Here is a 26760-nt window from a genome sequence, read left to right on the forward strand (position 1 = left end):
AGGTGATTTTTGAGTACTTACAAACATATATCCAGTAATCCCAAAGAAAATCCTGACAAATTGAATTCAACACCACCTGTTTTTAAAAAAATACTGTAGCATACAATAAGGCTTATCCCTAGGAATGCTAGGCTAGCTTAACATTCAGAACATTTCTTAAATAATTTATGAAATTGAGATATTTAAGGACATGGCTCACCTCTTTTAGTCAGCACTGTACTGGAAGTACTTAACAATGAAGTAAGACAAGTAAAACAAATGGTTGTTGTAAAGAAATAAATTTGGCGTTATTTGTAGGTTAGTTAAGTCTACATATAAAATTTAAAGTTATTAACAAATTTGAGAGCTACCATATGTACCTTACCAGATATTAAGACTTATATAACTGCAGAAATAAAAATAGCATGATGTTGGTACAGGGATAGCCAAATAGACCAGTGTAACCAATGAATAGAACAGAAAACAGGAACGCGTACGTAAACTTATGTGGGAGTTCAATAAAATAAGAGAACTGTCATTACAAATGGTAGGAATGGTTGGGCTAGTCAATAAATGGTGATGAAAAAAACCTGACAACCCATATAGGTAAAAATAAAATTATATCTATTTCTTCATATTATATATAAAATATATTTCATATTAAAGACCTCAATATGAACACTAAATATTTAAAACTTTGAGAATAATTTTTAGGAAAATGTCATTATGACATCAGAGTAGGGAAGATTTAATAAGCAAAACTCAAGAAGCAAAAGTATAAAGGACAATAATGATAAGTATTTCTAAAAGTTTTACATTTCTGAACCAATAAGGACACCATCAACAAACTAAAAATCAAGCCACAAGTTGGAAGCAGTCTGTGGTGCAGAAGTAGTGAGATCCAGTGTCTATCTAGGATGGGATCAGGAATGTCACAAAAGAAGAAACCCAACTTACCAATAAAAGGTGGAAAGATGCTCAGCCTCACTAATAATTATAGAACTACAAATTATAATAACAATGAAACGCTATTTTACCGAGACTGGCAAAAATGAATAACAATGATAATATCCAAACGAAACTTTGAGGGGATAGGAAGAAAAGGGAGGCTCTCATATCCTGCTCTTGGAGAAAGTAATTTGTTAATACATTAAAAAGCTGATGGTGTTAATATCCTATGAACTTGAAATAGCATGTGTAAGTATAAACCCTAGAGGAGCTCTTGCATGTGGGCACAAGGAAACTTCTATGCTTGCTTTTAAGAGTAAAAAGAATGGAAACAACTCAAATGTTAACCAATGTAGGAATGTAAAAATTAACTATAGCATATTCATAAAAAGGACAAACTAGACTTACATGTATCAATTAGGCTGAATCTCAGAATTATAAGTGTAAAAGGAAAAGAGCAAAATTCAGTGTCTTCACTATGCTATGCCACCATTTGTGTAACTCTTAAGCACACAGAACAGTATAACTCGTATATGATCTAGCATAAAAGTACAAAATATGTGGATGAAAAAATACACATCAACTTCAGAATATTAGTCACCTCAGTTGATAGAGAGATGGGAATAAGGTGAGAGAAATCTTCTACTTTAACTGTAATACTTTATTTAAAAAAAAATTCAGGAGGGGGTAACCTTGTTAGTTGTGAACAAGAAAAAAAAGTTGTCAACATAAAACTAGAGATACTCCCCCCCATCTCATTAATTTTAAGTCTCGGTTATACATGTGAGCTATTTTTTTGATCCTTTTTTTTACTCTAGATCACATTAATGTGTCACTGATTTCCACCTCTACCCAGAGAGAAATTCAAGTTCAACAAGGAAATAGCTTTTGCACCCTTCCCAGAAACTCCATTGTAATTGATAGGTGGCTTAAAGTGGCTTAAAAAACACAAATTCATTATCTTATCATTCTGGGGGTCAGAACTCTAAAAACGATCAGGCATGGCCTATTCCTTGCCTTTTCCAGTTTCTAGAGATCTCCACCATTATTTTAGCTCAGGGTCTCACTTCACTCAGACCCTCCTACCTCCCTCTTGCACGGACCCTTGTGATTTCAATGGACCCACTTGGATAATCCATGATCTTCTCCCCACCTCAAGGGGATGAGAATCCCTTGAGAAATCACATCTGCAAAGTCCCTTTTGCCATGTAAAGTAACATTTTCACAGGTATTAAGAATTAGGATGTGGACATCTTTTGGAAGGCCATTATTCTACCTACCACAATAGGCATTATTTCTCATTGTGTTTTCTCCTGTCTCTCTACATGTTCCCTTTTTTCAAAATGTGTTTATTTCTTCCTCTATCACTTGCTCTCTCTTAATCAGTTTGTCTGATATTTGTCTGTCGTATTAGCTACACCCTGACAGCTGTGGCCTGAGTGTGGGGTTTTACAGTATAAAAGGCTGGAAAGGCCTGGTCAGCCAGGCTGGAAGTTCTGTTCACGTTAATTTCCCCCTACCTATCATTTCCTTCTACTTCATCAAACAAAACTACTTTCATTGTGGCCTGAGTGGTTCTAAAGTAACCCCTGGTAGGATGCCTCCTAAACCCTTGTTAAAGGGAAAGGGGTATCCTTCGCATCCCCACTCTGCGTCCCACTCCCAGAACTGCTCATTCTCTACGATGGAAGCCTCTGAGCTTCCTTTCTTTCCCATCCTCAGTTCTTGGAAACACCTAAGGAGGCGAGCGCCTCAATTTACGACTCCCTCGAGGACCCAGGTCTGGAAGCGAACGCACGGATCTCCCCCACCCCCGCCACCCCGCCCCTCGCCTCTTCCCACAACCCGGCTCTGGGACCCGTCAGGCTGGTTCAGACATCTGGGGAATTAACATGTCCCGCCCATCCCTAGCCTCGAGCCGCGCAGGCTCCGCGCCTCCGCCCTCGTTCCCTCGCCGCTTCCAGCTCCTACGCGTGGAAGCCGCTACAAAGGGCTTGAATGAAACGTGTGTGGGTTTAGTGACCTCGTAAGCCGCCAGGGGATCCCGTCTCCCCACAAACCAGCGCGTCTCTCGCAGGAGGCTGAGCAGGGGGAGGAGGCAAGGAGCGGAGAGCTGGGTTTCGCGTGCGCGCGCTGCGGCTGGAGCGACGGCGAGGGGCTTCCTGGCCATGCACCGCCTCGCCCGCGGCGGTTCCGGGCACCACTCTCTCCGCCCGGGCTGCGCCCGCTGTCGCCGCCACAAGCTCCTGCGGCCGCCGGCACTGTCCACCGAGGAGCAGAGCTAGCCCTCCCCACCACCGATTCCCTTCTCCGCGGAGACGCGCCGCCCCCTGGTCAACTTTGAGCAAGAGGAGAGACAACTTTGGCCGCGGCCGCGGGCTTCGCATCCCGCTTCTCCTCGTCCGCAGGAGCCTCGCGAGTCGCTGGGGTTAGGTGGGGCGAGAGTTACCCCGGCGCATGTGCGCGGCGTCTGGCTGTGGGCAGCTTGTCTCCAGCAAGCGGGAGCGGGAGTGTGGCTACTAGTCATCTGAAGGTGGGGAACTTGCTTTCCTTTCCCTTGAAGCGACCTCGTCTTGCTGCTGGATAAAGCTATATCGAAAGCATGTAAATAGGCAGAGCGACTGTTACCAGGAAGGCAGCCACCCCAAAGGCAGGGAGGAGCGTGGGGCTTCGTCTGGGCTTCTCCCAGTCGCAACATTAATCAACAGTCAGGTGTTGGTTGCAAGTTTTCAAGGTCAGCCACCGGCAGCAGCGATTCCCTCTCTGAATCTTGGGGATACGCAGCGCTCGGGTTGGACTTGGCTGAGAAATGCACAGGACACCAAACGAGGAAGGATTGTAGAGGGGAAGGGCTGTGACCCCAAGACCCATCCCCCAACCTCCCCCTAATCTCCCGTCCCCCGCTGCAGGGGCGGGGGTTAGTATGTGACATGTGTCTAACTCTCAGCGGCAACTTTGGCAGCAGGTGTCCGTCCTAAGCAGGAGCCGCCGTTGCCGGGTGCGCCCTCGCCCAGCCATGCGGGCCGCGGGCGCGCGTCTCGCCCGCACCTCGCGGCTGCTGCTTCTGCTACTGCTCAAGGTTTCCGCTTCTCTCGTCCTCGGGTCCGCCCCTGCGCCCGGGAACGAAAATTGTCTGGGGGAAAGCTGTTCACCTACACTGATACAGCGTCGCAGCAGGGACGCTTGGGGACCGGAAAATTCTGCAGGAGACCTTCTGCCAACCCGTGCGCCCAGGGAGGAGGCTCAGGAGGCAGCGGTGCGCTTGGCGCCTTCATGGGACCCACCCGCGGCCCGCGGCGGTGACCCAGGCGCGGGCAGAGGGGCGGAGGCGTCGGCAGCGGAGCCCTCGGGACCTCCAGCCAGACCACCTGGCGCCTGGAGGTGGAAAGGTGCCCGGAGTCAGAAGCCCCCGGGTACTTTGGGGAGAGGGAACCCCACGGCTCTCCAACTCTTCCTTCACACGTCAGAGGAGAAGGAAAAGGGTCCCAGAGGCGCTGGCATTTCTGGGCGCAGTCAGGAGCAGAGTGTGAGGAAGGAACCCGGAGCCAGCGACCTTTATTATTGGCCAAGGAGAGCCGGGAAACTCCAGGGTTCCCACCACGACCCCCAACCCAAGACGGTCAATGGACCGTCGGGGCACGAAGGGCGGACGATTGCACCCCCTGGCAGGGCTCTGGCTCTGAACGGGTCCTCCCTTGAAGGAGTTCACGAACGCGGGGGTCCTCGGCGGGGGAACACCACGAACCCGCGCTTGCGACTGAAGAACCCTTTCTACCCACTGACCCAGGAGTCCTACGGAGCCTATGCGGTCATGTGTTTGTCGGTGGTGATCTTCGGGACCGGCATCATAGGCAACCTGGCGGTGATGTGCATCGTGTGTCACAACTACTACATGCGGAGCATCTCCAACTCCCTCTTGGCCAACCTGGCCTTCTGGGACTTCCTCATCATCTTCTTCTGCCTTCCGCTCGTCATCTTTCATGAGCTGACCAAGAAGTGGCTGCTGGAGGACTTCTCCTGCAAGGTCGTGCCCTATGTAGAGGTAATGCCTTCCAGGGGGTCTCAAGCTACGGGCTTTATTCATTTCCGGGATTTATAGCATCAGACCGGCTGCTCCAAGCACCTACTGCTGAAGCCCTTCACTTTCTCTCAGGGTTCCTCCCTCATTTCTCTTGCCAATCATTTATAGACATTGGCATTTATATACTGGGCACAGGGGCGGACCTAAGCAGCTTTGTCCACTCACCTTCAAACTCACCTGCTCCTGGATTGGGAGATAATTAGCATCTCATAATGTATAGAATTGTTTAGATTTTAAATTTCTCTCTCAACTATGGTTTTATACATATAGATTTCTGATTTGGAGACTCAGAGATTCTAGAGTGAATAAGTAGCCAGTCCATGACTGTCATTATTGGAACCTAGCAAGAAAAAAACCCCTGCATCACTCATCTATTAGGTTTCTAGTGCTCCAGTATGATTTCTTCCCCAAGGATATTATCACATTTCTTCTTAAATGTCAAAATTGGAGTAATATATATATTTTATTTAACAAAAGACATCTGCTTTTCTTTGTTTGTCACTTGGCCTGGATATATTAGTAACCTCCCAAATTAGTTTGTCTGGCTGTCTGCCATGCTATCCCACCTAAATTCGTATGTCATTTCTGTTTCTCCTTTTTTCCTTCTCAACTTTGTAACCATTTTATTTATTTTGTATGAATGAGCTTAAGCAAAAATAACACTTTGTACATCATGGCACAGAATTTATTTGACATTCCTAAAGTATATAGTATATATGTGTCGTTTGTTAGAGTATAAGGGATTGGCTATTTTTCCAAGACTAGAAAATTTCTTAAGAAGAAGGGGACACATAATAGCTTCCAAACTTTGGAAACGAAAATCTTTGAGTAAAATTTGACTGTTAACATCCTACAGCTAGTGTCCTTAACCGTTATTATGGTAGTTGGAATTTCTTTAAACACCAGCTCTTGGAAGGAGCCCACGTGCTTTGTTGCCAGTTGTGTTTTCAGCCAGCTGGCCCTTGATTTACTCCATTCAGACTGCCCGTTTCATTTATGGAAGCAGAAGAAGGGAAACTGTAAATATTCCAGAGCCCCTGATCCTGTCTGGCACCAGGGCCAGTGACATTATGTTCAACATTGTTCCGGGGCCTAATGCTAGGGGATAAGTAAACAGAAAACCGTACCTACTTAGAAGGGCCAAGGCAAGAGACTGTAAATAAGACCCTCTGTTATCCTGGCAGAGATCAGATGCAGGATCATGCCATGCTTGCTAAATCAGCTGTTGCTGCTTTACCAACATCTAGAATTTCTCTTGTTGCCAAGCTCCAAGTAGCTCCGAAACATCTAAATATTTGGTAGACAGCTCATTTTTGAATTGCAGAGAAGGAAGTGAAATTTTTGGAAGAGAATATGTGTCTACCAATTGCCTTTTCAAGGTCAATTTCAATTTAAGATTTCTCTGATTGTTTGAATAATGCAGAAGAAATTGACATATGCAAAAAAGAGACAAAAGTAAACTATAAAGTGAATAGGAGAGTTACCTCCAATAAGAGGGAAGCATATTGGCTTGTTTTAAATGCACTGGACAGGATGAAATCATTATACATTAAAGGGAAAAACAATAAAAAGGACAGAAAAAAGAAACTGGGGAAAGAAAAAAAATTACCAAAGTTCTTGAAAAAAAACTTTAAAAGAAAAGAATCCCATTCAAAGTCAGAAAAGAATATATAAACTTCGGTTAGTTTAGTGAGACCTGTGAGTTTTGAGTGATGGTATTTATTATGTATGTGTTTTAATTTTCTTTCTCTAAATAAAGAGAAAGAAAATTAAAGAGAAATCCTCTAATACTGAGGATTTTAAAAAATGCATACTTTCATTTGTATTTCCTTTTTAAATTTAATTCTCAGCTCCTTAAGAAAAACAATTATTATTTTTTACTCTCTATTTCCCCCCTTCTTCATAGCCCTTTTCTATTTTTTAATTATTGGTACTAGGCTCTTTTTTCCCCTGGAAAAGCAAAGGCTTGGAGAAAAAGATTCACTCATTTTATTTTCTTGAAAAATTAAACTATAATGTACATTTTTACTGTTAGAATAATGAATAAAAGCCTTAAGATTTAGTGTTTCTATATTCATACCTAATCCTAGTCTTCTGAAATAATTCTATAATGTTTCATCATACTCTGTGAAAATGATGATCAGACAGTAGCATTAGCTCCCTACTTCCTGATTATGAGGACAAGAAATACAATCCAACTCTCAGAATAAAGCATTTCTGCTTCCAGGAGGCACTGCTGTTTTCACAGAAGTAAGAGGGATCTAATGCCTATTTCATGTTGGGTTTCTGAAAAAAACCAGATGCTAATGTGGAGATCTGCTTCAGGAAGTTTATTGGGGTGTGAGCTCAGGTTCAACACCTGTTAGGGAATGAAGGAAGCAGGACTGGGCAGAGAGGGACGTTGAACTGTGATGCAGATGCCACAAAGACCTCAGCTGACACCACAGGGAACTCAGGGCTGGAGAGGGAGGTCCTGAATGGAGGCAAGACGGCCCAGCCTTTATAGCCCCTAACAGACCAGTCATTGGATGCAAGTTGCTCCCAGGAAGGGGGCATAACCTTGAGCCGGGTGGATCTCTTTGGTTAAGGGCAATTGCTAGAGAGGGATGCAGCTAAGAGCCATCAACCACCCATAGTCCCAGCAGCTGGGGGAGATCAGCATTTCATTCCTAAAGGACTTTGGGGAAGAAGCAATCTGGGTGGGGAACCACAGCAGCCACTACAGTGGCTTTTGAATTACCACGTTAAATTAGAACCAGATGGCATTCTAACCCAACCCCCTCATTTTAAAGATGACACATGACACTCAGAAAAGAGAAATGACCATCCTACGTATACATATTTAGTCAATGGCAACCAGACCCTTATTCTCAACACTTGATGTTGATATTTGTTTAGTAGGCGAACATCTATGAGGCAAAACAGTGTCCAGTGAGTGTTTTCTTTTTCTTTCTGCTCCTTGGCATCTTTTTTTTTTTTTGCGGTACGCGGGCCTCTCACTGTTGTGGCCTCTCCCGTTGTGGAGCACAGGCTCTGGACGCACAGGCTCAGCGGCCATGGCTCACGGGCTCCTCCCGGACTGGGGCACGAACCTGTGTCCCCTGCATCGGCAGGCAGACTCTCAACCACTGCGCCACCAGGGAAGCCCTCCTTGGCATCTTTTAAAAAGATTTTTGTATCCAACAGACAGGAAAAATAATAAGCCCAGTTAACATCATTTGTTATATGATGAAACTTGTAGCTCTTTATATTCTTAAATTTCATCATTTCCCATAAATTCCATAGTTGGTAGCTCATTAAATTTTTAAAAATTGCAGTAATCTGAGACAATTGCATTTTTTCATGTGCCAAACATGGTTATTTTAATAATCAAATAAAGATACATAGGTTATATTTTATGTTCTTAAAAATCACAAAGTGTTCTAGATAGGGGAGGACATTACAAATCTTTTTGAAAACTTTCTCCCTGATTTGCCCTCATTCCAAATCTTTTTCTTCTTGACCACAAGACTTCTGAAAATTATTTGACATTTTATCTCCTTTATTATCTAGATTTTGCCTTTTCTTTACTTTCTAATCTCTTATATTTATTTTATTTGTTGGGTAGTCTTCCTTTTCTTCCCACCACACACCTTCTTATTGATTTGTAATGTATGATTTAACATTTTTCTAGTAGTCTTTTTTGCCTTTTTCAATGTTTTTCTTTTTAAATTTTTCTTAGTTACTTAAAACTTTTAACCACAATTAATTTTTATTGATCTTTACAATTTTTCTCTCCCATCTTCTCCTTTGCCTTCTTTTCCTTCTCTCCCACAGTTCTTTTTTCTACAGCTTGAGTATTAGTATAATCTTAAGGAGGAAGTAGAATTTGGGGGAGAGTTGGCTTTGTGTAGAAAAATAGGTGTTTCTTCAGCAGAAATTATATGTCTTTGCAATTCACATTTAACTCTTCTTTTTATTTCAATTTGTTGACCAAAACTTAAGGAGAACACCCAGCTTCCAGAGTCTATCTCTAGAAAGGGAGGTTTAGTATAATACTGCTATGAGTGGGAACATAGTAGGAACATTTGTAGTTGATAATTTCTCTCTTTCTGTTCCAGGATTATGATGTCTCTGTGACCTAGTGATAAGTCCCTTAAAGCAGACGGAATGGTAGGAAAGGGGGATAGGAGAGGAGGAAATCTGGGTGGATGGTGGCCATTCTAACAGCCACATCATTTTGAACTGGTCTGTCAGAGAGTCACCAGAAAAAACTATACTCAAAGCAATAGTTGAATAGTTGTATGGAGAGAGAGAGCGTGTAGATGTGGGTTGGATATGGAGGTCTGGGTGTAGATTGCAGTAGGAGAATGGCAGAGGGGTTCCCTACCACACCATTCTCTTAGGGATCTAAAAAATGGTTAAAGCCAAATAACTCAGGCATTGGATATGGCAACCAACTAGAACAGCTCTCTGCTAATTATTTGATGAACGCCAACCAGAGTCAGTGTATCACCTGATACAGATCCACTGCTAACTATTTCCATTTGGATGTTAATTGGACGTTTTGAATAATATAGACAGCTCCTTAGTTTAAAGAACTCACACCTTCATGGTGAGTGGTAGGGAGGGAAGAAGGCTTCAAATAGTTCTAAGATAACCCCAGATCTAACTGTAGTTTTATTTTCCTGGGATACAAGATTCCTGCATGAGGGTGGTGGGTGGATAAAGGGAATACATCTCACCAGGGCCTCTGGACCAGGGATGATCTGTGGAAGGTCTAGAACCTTTCGTGATGAAAAAAGCCAGATTCTCCAATGGCTTTAGAAATACTGGTTTTAAACTGAGTGGGCAAATGACTTTTTCATTGTCTTAGATTGTAGTTGGCACTGACAGATACAAAAAGAAGGGTGGGTACCGAAGCTGAAGATGATATTGCTATACAGTTTTGTGAGTCTGCAGAGATTTCCCTAAAACTCCTAGATTCAAGTACATTGATCACGGCAGACAGTAAATTGAGGGGTGGATTAGCCATTGGGTATTCTGATAGACTTTTTAGTGGAAACACAGTTTTGTGAGCCACTTGAAAGTTACTAATGATACTATCAGGGAAAATAGACACACTGGGTGAGAATGGTGCTTAACAAATATTGTATGACTTCCTATTAATCCCTTTATAATAATTTTCACATTCCCATGCAAGTGACAGTATTTGGCTGACAACTCCAGCAGAAAAGAAAACAAGTATAAAGTGTGCTCCAGTGTATAACTCCATTCATGAACAGTGTACGGTGAAGTTTACTGAGTTTGGGTTCCACATAAGAAGTAAAAGCTTTAGGATATTCAAATGTGAAATTCAAATAATTTCCTTGACTATTGATTGTAATAAGAACGTCGTCCTTTTTTAAAGCTTGCCAATGAAGTATAAGCAGGAACGTGGATTTTTCTTTACTTGCCTTCTAGAGGTATTAGTTGGCATTCAGCTTTTAAAGATTATACACAAAACAGCAGCACCCAATAACTGATTAAAGAACAGCTTGTATAATTCATTATTTTCTATAGTCCTTTTCCATAGATGTCATCATTCTTTCATTTATTTACTATCCATTCATTCATTAAACATTTACTGGGCTTTTCTGCTATGCTAGATACTATGTTAGGAGGAAACAGGAGTGGAAGAAGAAGGGGAAGAGAGGAAAAAGTTTCCAAAGATGAGTAACATAGATATGATACTGCTATTATAGACAGGTGAAATCGTGTGCTACAGTGAGATGAATACTTTAAAAGAGGCTTAAACAAGGTGTTATGGAAGTTCAGGCATGGCTCTGGAATGGGTCAGCTCACGTTTGTACTTAGTTATGACCAAAGATGGAGAAATTCAAGTGAAAACTATGTTCCCTCTCATTCTTTTTCAAGCATAGTCTTACGCTTAGTTTTCATAAATGCATACAGCCTAGAGCCATGGTGAAAAGTTACAACTATGAAAGTCTTTTAATTCTTGTTTTCTCAAATTTTCCTGGGATAGGAGGCCTATAAGACAATTGGGCAGATGGGACAGTCCTAGAAATTTCATTTAGAATACAGAATTGTTCTAAATATTATTAAATATTAAATTATTATTTAGAATACACTGCCTGAGATAACCATTTCTGCTTTGGAATTAGTCGTCCTTATTAGCCATAAGGACATTAAGTAAATCAAATTTTTTAAAGTTTATTTAAATGAATTGTTTAATTAGCAATGTAATAACAGTACATTAAATTGAGTCCTTTTCTTCTGAAAATCTCTAAAACATACCTATTGTTTGATTTGACCTTAGAGAACATAAGAAGAAAGGCTGAAGAGGGAGACACTTTAGACCTATTATAGAGTCGGGGAAAGGGAAGCATAAAGAATGGACCTTCCTGAGACCTGGATTCATTTCTCAAGCCCACAGTCAAAGTGAGGACGTATCCTCAGTTCCTGAGGGCTGCCAGCGTATCTGGTTATATCAACAAAACATTTTTCAACAGTGAAAAAGAAGCAAATATTTCCACAAAAGCAAAACAGATCTGAGCTTAGGAGTGTACCCAAGGCTGAGGAAGTAAGGGTCTACCTTGCCCTTCACCCTTGTACTGCATGGGCCTTGAGAGAGTGATCCCACCTTTAATAGCTCTTCCTATGTGCTGCAACTAGGTTTAACAGTGTCCCATTAGAAGCACAGGGATCTGAGTCTGAGATGTGGACCGTGTGGGGAGAGGGTGGGCAGACTGCTATGCAATGAGGTTTGTCTCTGGCACTGCATTTCTGTGCCCATCCTCCAGGGATCCTCTGTCTTTTTTTTTTTTAACCACAAATTGACCTGCCAAGGTCCCATAATTAACTCAACCTTGTTGCCAAGGATACTTAACTCTTAAGTATCCTTATGAGAATGGTATTCTTTGTGCCAGAAGAGATGATCTCACCTAAAATTTCAAGGTTGAGTGGAGAATGGAATTGCTACAATCTCAAATATGGGCCCTTTCTATTTGCAAAGTAGGTACAGATACTTTCCACAAAACCTCCAGAAGAACCGGATATCATCACAATTCCAGACTTATTCTTGAGACAGAATACTTTCAGTTTGTGAATTTATGACGTTTTCAATGTGCTGTGTCAGCACACTTGAATGGTTGATGGCATGAATGATGCCAAGGTCACTGATTTGATCCTAGCCTAGAATGAGTCATTTCAATTAGGTGTATGACTGTACTCAGGGCTGCCATTATTTTATTCCCTTCTCGTCACTCCCTCCTTCAGGGAACTTTCCTCCTACCTTTACTGTCTTCTCCTTGGTTCAGATTTCTCTTATATAGGAAAAGCATCTGTTAACTAATTCACAGTAAGATGTGAAATTTAGAGATACATGCCTTTTGAAGAGGAATGAGTAAAGAAAGGGTACTTCCTTAACCTACTACTAACAATGGAATTTTGGTTAAGAACAGAGGAATTTTGTCTTAAAATGTTGGTTTCTCATAATTACCCAAGCACAAATGGATGAGGCCAACTCTGATTTTGTCTTTAGTTTAGGTTCACCATCATGCAAATCAATTTCATTAGTCACAAGAAAAAAATAGGTGAAAATTTGTTACTGTTCTTTGGAAACTTGTCAGAACCCTTAGGTGAAAAACAGAAATTCCAGTTCATTTTAAGATTGATTAGAAACATCATAATAATATCAAGCGTTGAAATGTGGACTTTGAGCTTGTGGGAAAGATTACATTTTGAAATGAATTTCTAATTATTGAGAATAAATATGGAATATATAAATGCTCTAAGACCTGTTGATTCCAATAGGTGGCTCCCATTGTAGTACACATGATGTTAATCTTGCTTCATTTGCATTTTTACACTAATGAGCGTTGGCATATTTGTAATTAAATTGTAACATTTTAGGTAAGTTGTAGTCAAATGATTATTTTTTTTTAACTGCAAAGGAATGTACTTCTACAGAAGTCAGAAGTTGTAATTGGTAGGAACATCAAGGTGGGACTATAAAGGTAAAGAAAGATTTATAGGGTCAAGACAAATTTTAGGATGATATAGTAGCTTTTAAATAGTCTCCATTGTTTTTTAAATAAGTAAGAGCATGTTATCAAGTTTAAAAAAAAGGGAAGAAAGTTGAAAATGAGGCAATAATGACAGTTGATATCTTCATTGGAAATCACATATAGATGAAATAGCCTGGATATAATAGAAATAGATAGATATTTATGATATGTGACTGTGTCAGATTAAATCTGAGTGATACTGATAAAGGTAAGGAACCTTCTTTTTGACGATGGAAGAGTGGCCTGGAAGGGCTCTGTTTCATTTCAGAGATGTGTATGTCCTTGTGAGGGTTGAGACAAATCTCTCCTACTCACTCTATATTTTGGCCTGGAAACACTAATGCAAGTGTGATGATTTGCATGTGCTCTGAAATGAAGACCTTTTGATAAAGGCCATCTCATTAACAGCAGTCTGATAAACAGTGGCTCTGAGAAACATGTTGTCTCCACTGTTGCTCAAAGAAGTGTCTCTGGTGGAGAAGTTGCCCTGAAGTGTTTCAAGGATAAGGATTATGGAAAATGCAAGAGGAAGCCAGGGCACACAAGCTCAAGCCATTTAGAATTTCAAAGGAAACTCTACCCTGTGCTCCTCGTGCTTTTTTCCTGACTGATTGTTAGGTCTCTAACCATGGACTTATAATAGGTTATCATTCATGGCTCAAATGAATGGGTTTTGTTAACAATAACGCCCTTGTTTCGAGAGTTACTTGTATACAAAGGACAGCACATAAATAGATGCACTTAAACATCTTTTTGAGGTAAAATATAAGTTAGGCTAGAGTAAGTTGTCATGACTTTGGTTAGAAATTTTCCTGTTTTATAAAAATCAGTGTATTCCAGCTGCTTCACTGTACTTAAGCATGTAGATTCGATTTCATATGAAAGAATTTTTGCTTGGAAGTACATCGGTCTTTTCTTTCCCCATCAGTGTTATCACTGATGTATATCAGAGGGTTTAGCAAAAGACACTGTTTATTTGGTATGAGTTGTACCTTCATCGCTTAACCTCATTCATAAAGGTTTCATATTTGTCCATCTGCAGTAAGCTTCTGAGAAATGGAGCAATAGCTACAACAGGAGTTCCACAGATGACTGTTTTTCTTTCTTTTTTTTCCGGCCGCGCCATGCGGCATGCAGGATCTTAGTTTCCTGACTAGGGATTGAACCCATGCCCCCTGCATTGGGAGCGTGGAGTCTTAACCACTGGACTGCCAGGGAAGTCCCGACTGTTTCTCATAAAGTATCCACGTGCTCTTTTTTCACCTCATTTTGAATGAACTTAATATAGTACTAGGTAAAGGTGGTGGCCAGGATTTCCTCAAGGCTGGATGTTTGTATTGAGTTAGCACCTTGAGCAGTGGGGAGAACATTTTGACACTGGAGCTGCCCCTTTCCCACGTGAGTGTCTCCACTTGCCCTGTGCCTGCCCAGTGCCTTGAAGCAACGCTGCAGGTGACCACAGGTGACCACAGCTGCCCACAGCCTCACCACTCTGGATGTTGACTGGACAGGGGCTGAAGTAGCTTTACTGTTGTTATTCCAGGAAACAAAGAAGAGCAGAACATTGGAAGAAAAGATTTTAGATTTTGTTTTAGATTTTGTTTATTTTGATTCTCTAGTGTCTGTATTTTGATGCCAATCCCCTCAAAATTCTCAGTACCTTATTTTCCCAACTAGTTAAAGATTTCTGCTTCCAGCTTTCCTCTGATCTTGATTCTCACAAGTAATAGTCTTGTCTATTCAAAGTGTTTATAGTTGTGCTTTTGTTGATGTTAATTATTCCTTCCATTGCAGTTTAATTAATAACAGATTGCATCTCACTCATTCCATCTCTCAGAATATTGCTTCAAAGAACTACCCATCTAAGCTAATGCTTAACTGCTTTACTCCCAAGAGCATATTTCCTAGTGGTATTGAATTTTAGCAATCAGATATGGTCATTAAATGCAGAAGATCCAGCTTTCATGATACAGTTTTATAATTGTGTATAATTGCACCATGCATCTTGGTAGAATTTCTAATGAGCTGTATGTAAACAAGTACATTTAAAAATTGTGATAGAAATCTTTTCATGTTACCCCAGCATTTAGCATTCTAATTACATGGATAGATTCCATATCTAAGTAGGCAGAAATTAGCCCACCACCCATTGTCCAGATGATTTTTATCAATTAATTTCTGAGGCATGCAGTTAAGCCTTTACAAAGGTTTACGGTCTCCTGTAAATAATTTGGGAAAGTACTGAGCTGGGACCATGTACCCTTTCTGCTCTTTCACATCATAAAATCAATTGTATAAGTGAATTTACAGAAAAATATCTGGAGTAATAACACTGCAGGCAGTGGCGGCAGGAGGGAGTAGCTATGTGGGACTGGCATTTGGGCTGTAGTTGCTGTTGGCAACTGCGTAGTAAGTACTATCTGCATTTGGGGCGGTGTTTGCCTCAGCGGTTCCTTTAACAACTCTCTCTGTAGCTCTTGTGACCTTCCTGGACGGTTCGCCCCGTTTCAGCTGGATCCTAATTGCAGAGGATCCTATCAGACAGAAGTACAATTTGAAAATAGGAAGCTGGACACAGGAGCTTCCTGAAATTGTGTATGACAAGTGGGAAGGTTCCCTCAATCTATGATCCGTCAGATATGTTTGAGGTCCTCAGTACTAAAGCTCTTGGGAGTATGGCTGAAGAACTGAGCATCTTCAAATAAGATACAGTATAGGATTCCTGAGCGAAAAATTGAGGCACATCTTACTCTTGCTTAAAATTTTTCTTGTTGTTTTTTTTTTAAATCTTGTGAGATGAATTATACAGAAGCTAGAACCCCCTTTTTTTTGCTTTTTGAAGCAGTGAACATCTTTTAATTAAGAGTGGATGTGCAGCACCATTTATGATATCTAAGGAGTGGTAATCTAACACACCTGTTCTAGTACCTGTCTACCCACTTTCATTTGTTCTTTGCTATTACCTCTCATGAAATGCTTTGTAACAGACTTGGAGATAGGTATGCAAATGCTAGCTCCTGTGATAATTGGTCCAGATTTTAAATCTCTAGATTTAAAATTAAAGAGGTTAATGGGGGAGAAGACACTATCTCCTGTGTGTTGTGCATTCTTTGTAAGGAATGATAGAAAATTACCAAGCACATAGATGTTCCGAGCCTCTAAGAGATTGCTTCTCTTCAGAGTCTCGTATCTTCAAAATCACCAAGCTGTCCTTTTAACAGAAATGTTATTCCTAATTTAAAAAGAATGCACAGCATAAGCCTTTGTAGCTTTGTATTTGTGGACTGACTCAGGATACAAAGTGACAAGGAAACATGCACAAGATTTGCCTCAGTGAAGACAGTGCAGAAAGCCTTGCTTTACAGTCTTATAGAGAGATGAATCAAAACATTTGAAAAGCTAATATATAAATTAAAACTTTCAAAAATCTGTAAAATAAAATACAGCAATTTCCCAGTAATCCTGTTTGGTGCAGACCTTTAGAAAATGGCCCATCCTTGTCAGATTTCCATTCAGACTATGACATTCAAAAGATGACTGACATTAAAACAAAATCTGATTTTAAGACAGTTGCACAGTGTGGACTTCAATTTTAGAATTATTTTGAGTCTCTGGCATAGATGCAAAGTATATTTCCATCAAGTCAAACAACTCACTAAGTTGAAAGTTAATTTTAAAAAGGTGAATGTAGAGATGACTCATTTTTCATGGCAGGCATATTAGATGGATATTTCTTATACCGGTGTTTATGGGAAACTTCATGAATTTTGTAGTACAAGAGCTGTGGTTATAAGTTCAACCATGACCTCTTGATTTGCCCTGATCTAGACTTTGTTGGTCATATTTTGCTTCATGTTTGCTTTTCAAACAGTTAACCCCTCATTATATCTCATTTTCAGACTGTCCCCACCAAGTTATGAGAATAGTCAGGACGTGGATGTGGTGTCCTTATTTCGCACATGAGGACTAGTAGACACTGACTAACGTGTAGTGTGTAAGAAGAGAGATTATTTGACATTGGAACTCTTATAGAATCTGCAAGGCAAGTTGTCATCGCTCTGGGGAGAGTGACAGCTTGAATGTAGTAAATAAACAACTAACATTTTGAGTACTAAAATTGTTAGGACAAATGGTTTTCCTTTTGTCAACATGATCCCTTCGAGTTCTAAAAATGTAGACATTAATGTATAATATATATATATGTATGTGTGTATATATTTCTTTGCCCCTTTGCCAAGGCATGACTTCTGCCTGTGCTTCTTAAACATTCCCACTTAGCGGGCAGGGGAGAGTGAATGCAGGTATTTGGGGTATACCCCAAAGCATCCATCCACCTAGGGAATTTTCTTTTAGTCTCCTGGTTTATCTTAACCCTCATGAACATTTTACATCCTATCCATTGTCCTTGTTTAAATATATAAAGACTATTTATTAAACATTAAATTATTTTAATTTCCCCCCAAACAGTGGGGTAAATCTGATGCTCCCAGATGATGACTGTGTTTATCTTGTGACTTGACAACCACCTTGCCCCGCTAAGTTGACTATGACTGAGCTGATCTTCATGGCTCCTTCCAGCTTTAATATTTTTTGGCTCCATGACCCTGAACCACTGTATTTCTTCTTCTTTTTTTCCTTCTAGTTTTATTTGTTGTCCTTACAATGATTCAGCTGTAGTCACCAACCCAGTTACTCATGCCTCATTCTAGGAAATCGTTTTCTTTTTCTTTTCTTTTTTTCCGTACTTTTTGCCCATCTGTATTTTTTCCGGTACGTGGGCCTCTCACTGTCTTGGCCTCTCCCGTTGCGGAGCACAGGCTCCGGACGCGCAGGCTCACCGGCCATGGCTCACGGGCCCAGCCGCTCCGCGGCACGTGGGATCTTCCCGGACCGGGGCACGAACCCGTGTCCCCTGCATCGGCAGGTGGACTCCCAACCACTGCGCCACCAGGGAAGCCCTATTGCCTAATGTCTTGATCTTTCAGAGATGACCCAGGAAAAATATATTCTGTGTTCCTCCCGCAGGCTGCTTCTCTCGGAGTTACTACGTTCACCTTATGTGCTCTGTGTATAGACCGCTTCCGTGCGGCCACCAACGTCCAGATGTACTACGAAATGATAGAAAACTGTTCTTCCACAACCGCCAAACTTGCTGTTATATGGGTGGGTGCCCTCCTGTTGGCACTGCCGGAAGTGGTGCTCCGCCAGCTGAGCAAGGAGGACCCGGGCTTCAGCGGGCGCGCCCCCGCGGAACGCTGCGTCATCAAGATCTCCCCGGATCTCCCCGACACCATCTATGTTTTAGCCCTCACCTACGACAGCGCCAGACTCTGGTGGTACTTCGGCTGTTACTTCTGTTTGCCCACACTTTTCACCATCACCTGCTCTTTAGTGACTGCAAGGAAAATCCGCAAAGCCGAGAAAGCCTGTACCCGGGGGAATAAGCGGCAGATTCAGCTAGAAAGCCAGATGAACTGTACAGTCGTGGCTTTGACCATTTTATATGGATTTTGCATTATTCCTGAAAATATCTGCAACATTGTTACTGCTTACATGGCTACAGGGGTTTCTCAGCAGACAATGGACCTTCTTAATATCATCAGCCAGTTCCTTTTGTTCTTTAAGTCCTGTGTGACCCCTGTCCTACTTTTCTGTCTCTGCAAACCCTTTAGTCGGGCCTTTATGGAATGCTGCTGCTGCTGTTGTGACGACTGCGTCCAGAAGTCTTCCACGGTGACCAGTGATGACAATGACAACGAATACACCACAGAACTGGAGCTCTCACCTTTCAGTACCATACGCCGGGAGATGTCCACGTTCGCGTCCGTTGGAACTCATTGCTGAAGCACAGCCTTTGGTTTGCTTAGGTTTCTTTATTTGTTTCATTTTCATATCCTGTGAAAGTTTTTACTTCATATTTTTCCTTAGTGGGAAAACATGCAGAAAAGGAGAGAAATATTAACTACTGTAGAACTGATTTTGCAAATTAATATTTGTGCTTTGAAAAAAATATTTATATTTAGTTATTTAAGAAGTATGAGGAGGCCAGTAGTTTTAGATCATTTTATCTGGTATGGTGCTAATATTTTATTTGAAAAAAGTGACTGCACCTTAATTAATTGCTAACTTTCTTTTGTTCTTTTAAAAATATAATCACTGTATATTGATTATAGCCATGTGATTTTGTAGGCTATTTTATGTTTGAGTTGTGATTGAAAGTATATTGTATATGGTATCGTGAGGTGAGTTGTAGTTAAGAAGCATTCACAAAGTAGCACCAAATAAATTACACTTTATTCTTTAACGTCATTGTCAATCTACTTTTAACCAAGATTCAATAAATCTTTTAATTGCCTTAAATACACAATTACTGATTCTATGCACAATTTAAAATCAGCCTTATTGTTTTATAATTCTATTTTCCTTTAAGGTGGGCAATCACTATGATATAAAGACATTTTCCTAACAGTACTATTTTATATGCATGATTCATAAAACTAACTGTATGTTTAAAAAATTGTATTTTTAATATTCAGCTAGAGATGTAAAATTACTTCCAAATATTTATAAAATATGAATAAATAGACAGCAGAGTAGGAAGAAACTATCTTTTTTTAAAGAAATTCACCTCTGAACTAGCATGTAGAGCTATAGGTTTTCCCATGAAGAATTATGAAGAGAACCAAGGACTAAAAAGCAACCCACTTGTCATCTGATTTCATCTAAACACTGACCTTTGAAGCACCATGAATTCTGTGTGAAGCACTTTGAATTCTAATTTTTCTCCTTTTAAAAAATGAACTTGATTAAATCTGTGTGACTTAATTTCTCTAAGAAATTACAGTAGTGGAATAATAAAATATTTATGCATCTTGATTAGAACACTTGAATATTCAAATACTACCTTTAAGTTGATATTCCATAAACTCCCAACAAAAATCTAACCCTCTGTATTTGAATTCTATGGACCCCTTAAGGAGTTCAAGTTAAAGCAGTTGTGTAGGATGCCTTCCATGTGGGACACATGCCTAATCAGATGGCAGAGGCAGTGACCTGAGTGACACAGTGTGGTTGTAATGTTGCTGTCTTCAGAAAAATCATATAGGGGAACCCAATTTTCTGGCTGGAAACTGCCCTATGTGTTTTCTGCCTGTTAATTTCTGTACTATTCAGCTTATCTGGTACTTTCTTTCTTCCAGACTACATATAACATGATGTTCTTTAAATCGTTAAACTTTAGTACTAGAAAAATTAAAGGGACTTAATTCAGACCACTGGTCTTCTGCATGAAACCCAGATTAACTAAAAGACAGTGTCCAGAATACCTCCTTTTTCCCAGTCCAGTACTCTTCAAAGGGATTTTTTCCCCTACTGTCTGTATTCTAAGGGGTTTGAGGAAGAATAAAAACAAGGCACCATTGTCCTCTTACAGATCCCTGTAATAGGTCTTTGGAAAACAACTGAGGATGCCTAACTGATGGCTGCCAACTGATGGCTGCTGAGCAGATCCACAGTTATAATTCCACAGTGTCTGTCATGATATTTAGTCAACTTTATAGATCAAGAAACTGATTGAGCATATGGCATAGAAAAGGTTCTGTGTTATAATCTGCAGTAAATAAAGGTAAATAGAGCTTAGTGTCGGACTTTACAAAAGCAGACAGGGGTGGGATGAGAAGAAAGGAATAAGACACACGTGTAAACAATTATGATGTAAGCTGGGACCGGTTGGGAAGGTGTAAAGTTCTGTGATAATTCAGGGAGAGCACCTCAGATGGGAGGAAGTCATGAAAGGTTTTATGGGGTACCTGGAGGGACAGACCTTCAGAAGGAGTCGATGAAAGGCAGTGCGAGAAGTGGACACTTCAGGAGGAGAGAGATTACTAAGCAGAGGAATTAGAAGAAGGCGTCCTGGGGTGTGACTGAAGAATAAATAAATAAATAGTCCAGTTTGGTTCCTATGCTATGTGTGAATAGAAGCCTCATGAAGAATACTGATGAAAATATGTGAGACCATATGATAAAAAGGTATGGCTTTATGTCTTTGGCATTCCAGATGCTCTGTGTTCACATGAGAAGCCCTGCCCTCCCTGTCCCCCGTACTCTCATACAATGTGTTCATTAGCAGTGGGGCATAGCAGCTTCCGCTCCCCACATTCATACCTGGTCCTGAACTGAAAAATGTTTTGTAGGGAGCTTGATTCCTCTGAGAAATATTTAAAATACTTCTATCAAGAAATTTTCTTCTCCGACCCTTCCCTGTCATTTAAAAAATTAGATGGACTTTTCCTGATCGTCAAGGATTCTCCAAGATAACAGGTTGAGATTTCTTCCTGATGATTTGAATTCATCTTGCATTTTTAAATACTCTTCAATTACCTTCTGTTGGTTTGGCTTTCTCTGTCCTCTTTCTAGGCAGCATCTTCCCAGTATATCCGATTATGGTAACCCTTCTCATAAAGAAAGAGGAAGAGAAAACATTAAAAGTTTCTACAATTTCACTATCGTGTTTTATGAGTGTTCTCTCCTTCTTTCTGGAGAGTAGAAAAATATATGCTATATTTTCTTTGCCCTGGTCTTTTAGTGAAAGCAATTGAGGAGTATTTACTGAACCGCAGTTTTGCTTTGCTACTTAGATTGTTAGTTTTTGAATTCAAAGCATTCAGCATGGTGCCTACAATAGATCGGAATTACATTACTTCAGACTCAAAGTGATCTCAAAGTCTTCCAGTATTAATTACCCAGCTCTTTTTTTGTATGTACAAAACTGATTTTCTGAGAAGTTAACTGAGTTACCCAAGGTCACATAATTTGACCCTGGTTGAATACTGACTTGTGAAAATTCTAAGAATAGAAGATCTCCTTTTAGGGATTATATATAATAATTCTTTTCTACTTAATCAGTTGGCTCACAGCAGTCTGTGAAATACTATCTTGATTAAGATAACATATAGTAAGTGTTCAATAAGTACTTGTTCAATGAAAGGATAAACAAATCTTTAAATGAAAGAACACTCAGAAGACACAGTTTAGCAAAAATACAGATGGCAAACCAGGACTATGAGTTAAGAAGGAGTGACAAAAGGAAAAGTAAGAAAATATAGTTTTTTGGTAACTGTGTTCAGACCATAAAATTAGCGGGCCAGCACTAATCAAATTATGTAATTATCTATGGCCGTATACACGGTATATGTGTGTTCTGGACAAATTATAAAAACTGGATGCTATAATTCGCTTTTCAAACCTCTCTATCCCAAATTTATTAAGTCCAGGTATTCTAAAAGCCACGTTAGTCCTTTGCACATTTTATTCTTTCAATCATTCACTCCATTCATTCAGTTAAACGCCTATTGCCGGCTTTGTGCCGTGGCAGCATAGTAGCCAACGAGGTTTATCTGAAGTACAGTTATTGCTAATTGAAAACACCTACATGCCAAACACTGTGCTAAATCCGAGGGACAGAATAGTGTGTGGTTTAGATACAACTCAGTCCCTTTTGGAGTTTACATTATGTGCAGTGCCTACACATAAGATTATTCCCTACTCATAGATTATTCCCTATATCAAGTATTTAGTGAAAATGTGAGTAGTGCTGAGAAAGAAAAGTTCGGGAAGAAAAGTGCTCCGAGAGTTTGTTATAGGGGATCCTGACCTAGGGGTAGTGTCAGTGAAAATTCCCTTGGGAAAGAGCTCAGGTAGAGGCAGGGAGAGTATTAAGGCTCTGTGTGGACGGAGACAGAGCAGGTCCAGGAACCAAGAAGGACCAAGAAGCCTGGCACGCAAAAAGCAAAGGCAAGCATAGACCAGAGTTGGTATGAAACAAATTGCAGTTCATCTACAAAGGGTTTCGGTTATATATAGGTAGAGTAACCTCACTTCATCAATGTTAGACTGCCCTTCTGTGGTTCATGGGAGACTACTTATCATTGTTATTAGTAAACTGACTTCCTTTTATATTTTAATATAACAGCCTCACAATTGTTTGATTTTTTATTATATTTGTGTTTCCACACTTTCACCCCAAATATTGCAATATGAAGTAGGATAATAATTCATTAACTAAAGAGACTGTATTGTTATATAAGTAGAAGATAATTATTTACTACCAAGTTATGAGACCTTAGATTCCTAGAACTCTGGTGCTAAATCAATGGTCCATTGCATTTACAAATTTGTAGAGGATTAGCAATCTTTTGCTTCCAGTGCTCAGAAGTTAAAGATTGATTTAAAAAATAGTTATAGTAATCAATCTCAAAGTGATCATTCTCTTGAACTAGTAATACTTTAATCAGTCGCGTGGCTGTTAAATGAAACATTTTCATTTCCTGTTAGTCCAACTGTTGTCAATTCCACAAACTGAATTCAATATTTTTCTTCAATTTTTAAGAGATATAAATAATTCATATGCAATACATTCTGTGAAATCCATAGAAACCTTCTGAGTTGAATGCCTTGCTATATAGATAGACAGGGATGTGACTGGTTTGTTTTACTCTCTCTCTACATATACACCAAATTTAAGTATAACCATAGACATTTTTAAATTTCCTAATTAATATTTATTTTCCTGAGTTTTAAGAGAAAAAAATCTTTTGTAATTTTATTCCTTTTATTTGTATTTGTATTGATAATGTATTTAGAAACTTAGGTCTACCAGAATTTTTTTCCCTAATCAAATAAAGTATGATGAACTTGCTAAAATTTGAAAGTTTGCTACAGACAGAATTTGGAAGTTTAAGGGAACAGTGTCTCTGAGGAGAAAAAGAAAGAGAGAGAGAAAAAGAGTGAAAGAGAGAGTGAGAGAAAGAGAGAGAGAAGAGAGGAGAGGACATTTGGGGTGTCTAGAAGAAATTGTGATGGTGTGAGGGAAGCTTTCAAAAGAGTTCATAAAAATGACATAATTATATTTTTCTTATACCCTCTTCTCTCACTAATGACTTTTGTTCCTGAACTGTTTTTGACTCTGTTTACCAAGAAGAGTGGGCTCTGATTACCAGCACTTTCAAGGCAATGGAACAATGACCTATATCAGGAAGCATTTTGGTAATGGGGAAGTTATGTTGGGAGGTATGACTATGCGCTTTTGTCATTCTAAAAACACATCCATATTTTTGTTTAAGAACATGTTTTAAACATGTAGACACATTTAAAAACCTTCAGCTTGCTTCTATCACATTGACATTTCGAGTTTCAAGATTTTAAGAACAGTTTATAAAGACAAATATGTTCTTTTGTGAAGTATCAGTATATGAGGAGGGACATAAAGAATCACACTTAAGTCCCTGAAAGTCACGTGTGCCATGTTTTCTTTCATTTTGAAAAGATGCTCTTGTACCGTATAGTTATGCTATTGTGGACAGGGTTTTGTTCTATTAAGTTTTATTCCTGCTTTTGCTACTCCTAGAAAGAAGACCTTTTTTGGTTTGTTTCTCTATGTTTGGCTCAGCCTTAGTGACTTGGTGTTGGGGTAGCATTCTGTCCTGAATTACTCTGATTTGAATTCCAAATTGATTGCACAAACCCCACATCAACAGGTTGGCATTATTCTATGGGCATAATACAGTGATTGTTGGAGAAGTGTGGCTTGAAAGTCCACCCAGGGTGTCAGAGAGTAAATGGACCTTTTGTTGGCTTTGGGGGTTGGATTATTTTTCTTTGTCTTGCTGATTTTGAGATTGTTGGACAGAAATTTAACTTTTTCTTTATTTTCATTTTGGCAAGAGATTAAAAAATCTCAATAGTGTTTCTTAACAAGGCTTCATTGACTTCCATAAAACTTTGTTTCTGAATTAACTTTTATCTCCTGAAAACCTTTGGGCAGGACAAGCCGGTCATTTACATGGCATTTGCAACAATTAGAAAGTTCACTGGTTGGGACTGATCTTTGGTCACCGAGTTTAAAAAGATGGGATGCTGTAATGCCCACTGATTGTGTGATTGTTTCAACCTCACTCATAAAGGATTTTAGCTGAAGAGTCTTTGTCTAGGGCAGGCCTGTGAGATCCAGCTGCAGTAGTACGGGAATGAATGCCTTTGTGTCAATGGTCAGCTCCCTCTGATATTTGATCAGCCCGTATTTGCATGGCAACCTATTTCTACATCAGCAAAGTATGCATATAATGCTGGGCTTTGTAATCTAGTTGAGAAAATGCATGGGTGTTCAGAGGTTTCCCCTATACTGTTACCTTTGGGTGATTAAATCTAGTAGAAAGAAGTGTTATGTGAATAATGAAGAACACAGAATGATCAGATGAAGTTGAGTTAGGACCGTGACTTTGTTTCCAGTGCTGCGACTTCCTGTGGCCAAGATGAGCTATCTGACTCGGCCACTTCGATTTTTCAAATTAACTAGAAAGTTTACAGAATCTTTATTTCATTTCCTCCAGACCCAAGGACTATGTCATCAGGTTCCAGCCACTGAAAAAGGAGAGACAGTAAATTTTATGTTAGAGTCTTTTGGAGAGTAGAGAAACTCATACAAAGCCAGCTACACACACACACACACACACACACACACACCGCTATACAATGATACAGAAATGGAAAGTTAAGCTGGTCATACCATTTCCTGATCTAGCTGTGGTAAATGCACTTAAACCTCCAGCATCTTTCTGTTTTAAATGATAATCTCAGAAAGTCTCCAGCAATCCTTACATCATAAGAGACTAGGAGCAATGTTTCCCTACAGAAATACAATTGGCATTTACGACAAGACAGTTCTTTGTTATGTGTGACTTTCCTAATATTGCCGCATGTTTAGTGTACCTGACCCCCCAGGACCTAGATACCAGTAATATCTTCGAGTAGTTGTCCTAGAGAAAGCTCCTTTCTTGTCATCCCCATCCCCCATATTTCCAAGTGTCCCAGGGAAGCTATGGAGCGGTGCCAGATCCGACAGATTGCGAACCTCCGTAATGTGTTATTATTACTGAAATATTCTGGAAAATACAGAGGCAGAGCCGCTCTCCAGAGTCTACCATGTTTCATGAAAATTAGAACATAAAAAGAAACATTCAATCCTAAAATTGCAGAATACATACAGATAACTCCCGACTTTAAAAATATTATCCCAAGAGGGTTTTTATTTTTTTAATTAGTTATTTGTAACTTTATACACACTTTTCCATAGAAACTGTTAGGCTATATCTCCAAAATTTATTTAACAAATCGTAGACTTTTTTTTGAGTGTCATCCGGTGAGAGATCCTACAGAGATGAATTTGCCAAAGTCTAAAGTGTGTTTCATGTCCTTGAACTATTTCAGCATAATCAGGGACAATGTGACTTGGGTTGACAAACTCACTGATAGAGATGTGATAGAATATCAATTAGTTTGTGTATCATGGGGTGTATACAACATGCTCCATGGTGCTGTGTCCTGCTATCAAAGACCTGAGGCTTTACATTAGTAACCACCACGCGGGTGTCTGGTGAGTGAAGGGAAAGGACAGGTCTGGATGGCTAGTCCCTCTAGGTCATGAAAATGCCTGGGCAAAGTCCTTTCATGACTGAGATGCCCATGTCTCTTGGATTATTTCCTTTGGAAAGTGATAGAGAAGCTGCAGGAATTTACTTCTGTGTTCACTTCACTCGTTAAATCGAATGCTGTTTCTCGGCAAGTTTACTGTTCCTGCATGTCTAAGAAATAATCTGTTACCTCCTATTTAGGGTTGACATTAATTTTATCTTCAGAAGGAGAAAGGTC

The 26760-nt window shown here is 40.0% G+C and overlaps 1 protein-coding gene across 1 annotated transcript; it reads left to right on the plus strand.

Annotated features, from left to right (window-relative positions):
* The first annotated feature begins 2881 nt into the window (after positions 1-2881).
* GPR37 (G protein-coupled receptor 37) lies at positions 2882-25481 on the plus strand. The gene is made up of 2 exons (XM_030857682.2): positions 2882-4969; positions 18082-25481. Exons 1-2 carry the CDS (start codon positions 3944-3946, stop codon positions 18898-18900), a joined length of 1845 nt encoding a protein of 614 aa, XP_030713542.1. The 5' UTR covers positions 2882-3943; the 3' UTR covers positions 18901-25481.
* Positions 25482-26760: the final 1279 nt, after the last annotated feature.

The sequence above is a fragment of the Globicephala melas genome, chromosome 9, assembly GCF_963455315.2.
Source record: "Globicephala melas chromosome 9, mGloMel1.2, whole genome shotgun sequence".
In the NCBI taxonomy this organism is placed as follows: domain Eukaryota; kingdom Metazoa; phylum Chordata; class Mammalia; order Artiodactyla; family Delphinidae; genus Globicephala; species Globicephala melas.

What these genes read in the sequence shown, in the direction of transcription:
- GPR37 (XM_030857682.2), top strand. Translation starts at nt 3,944, where the DNA reads ATGCGGGCCGCGGGCGCGCGTCTCGCCCGCACCTCGCGGCTGCTGCTT. An exon ending in AGGTCGTGCCCTATGTAGAG is followed by an intron (nt 4,970 to 18,081) that starts GTAATGCCTTCC and finishes TTCCTCCCGCAG; the next exon opens with GCTGCTTCTCTCGGAGTTAC.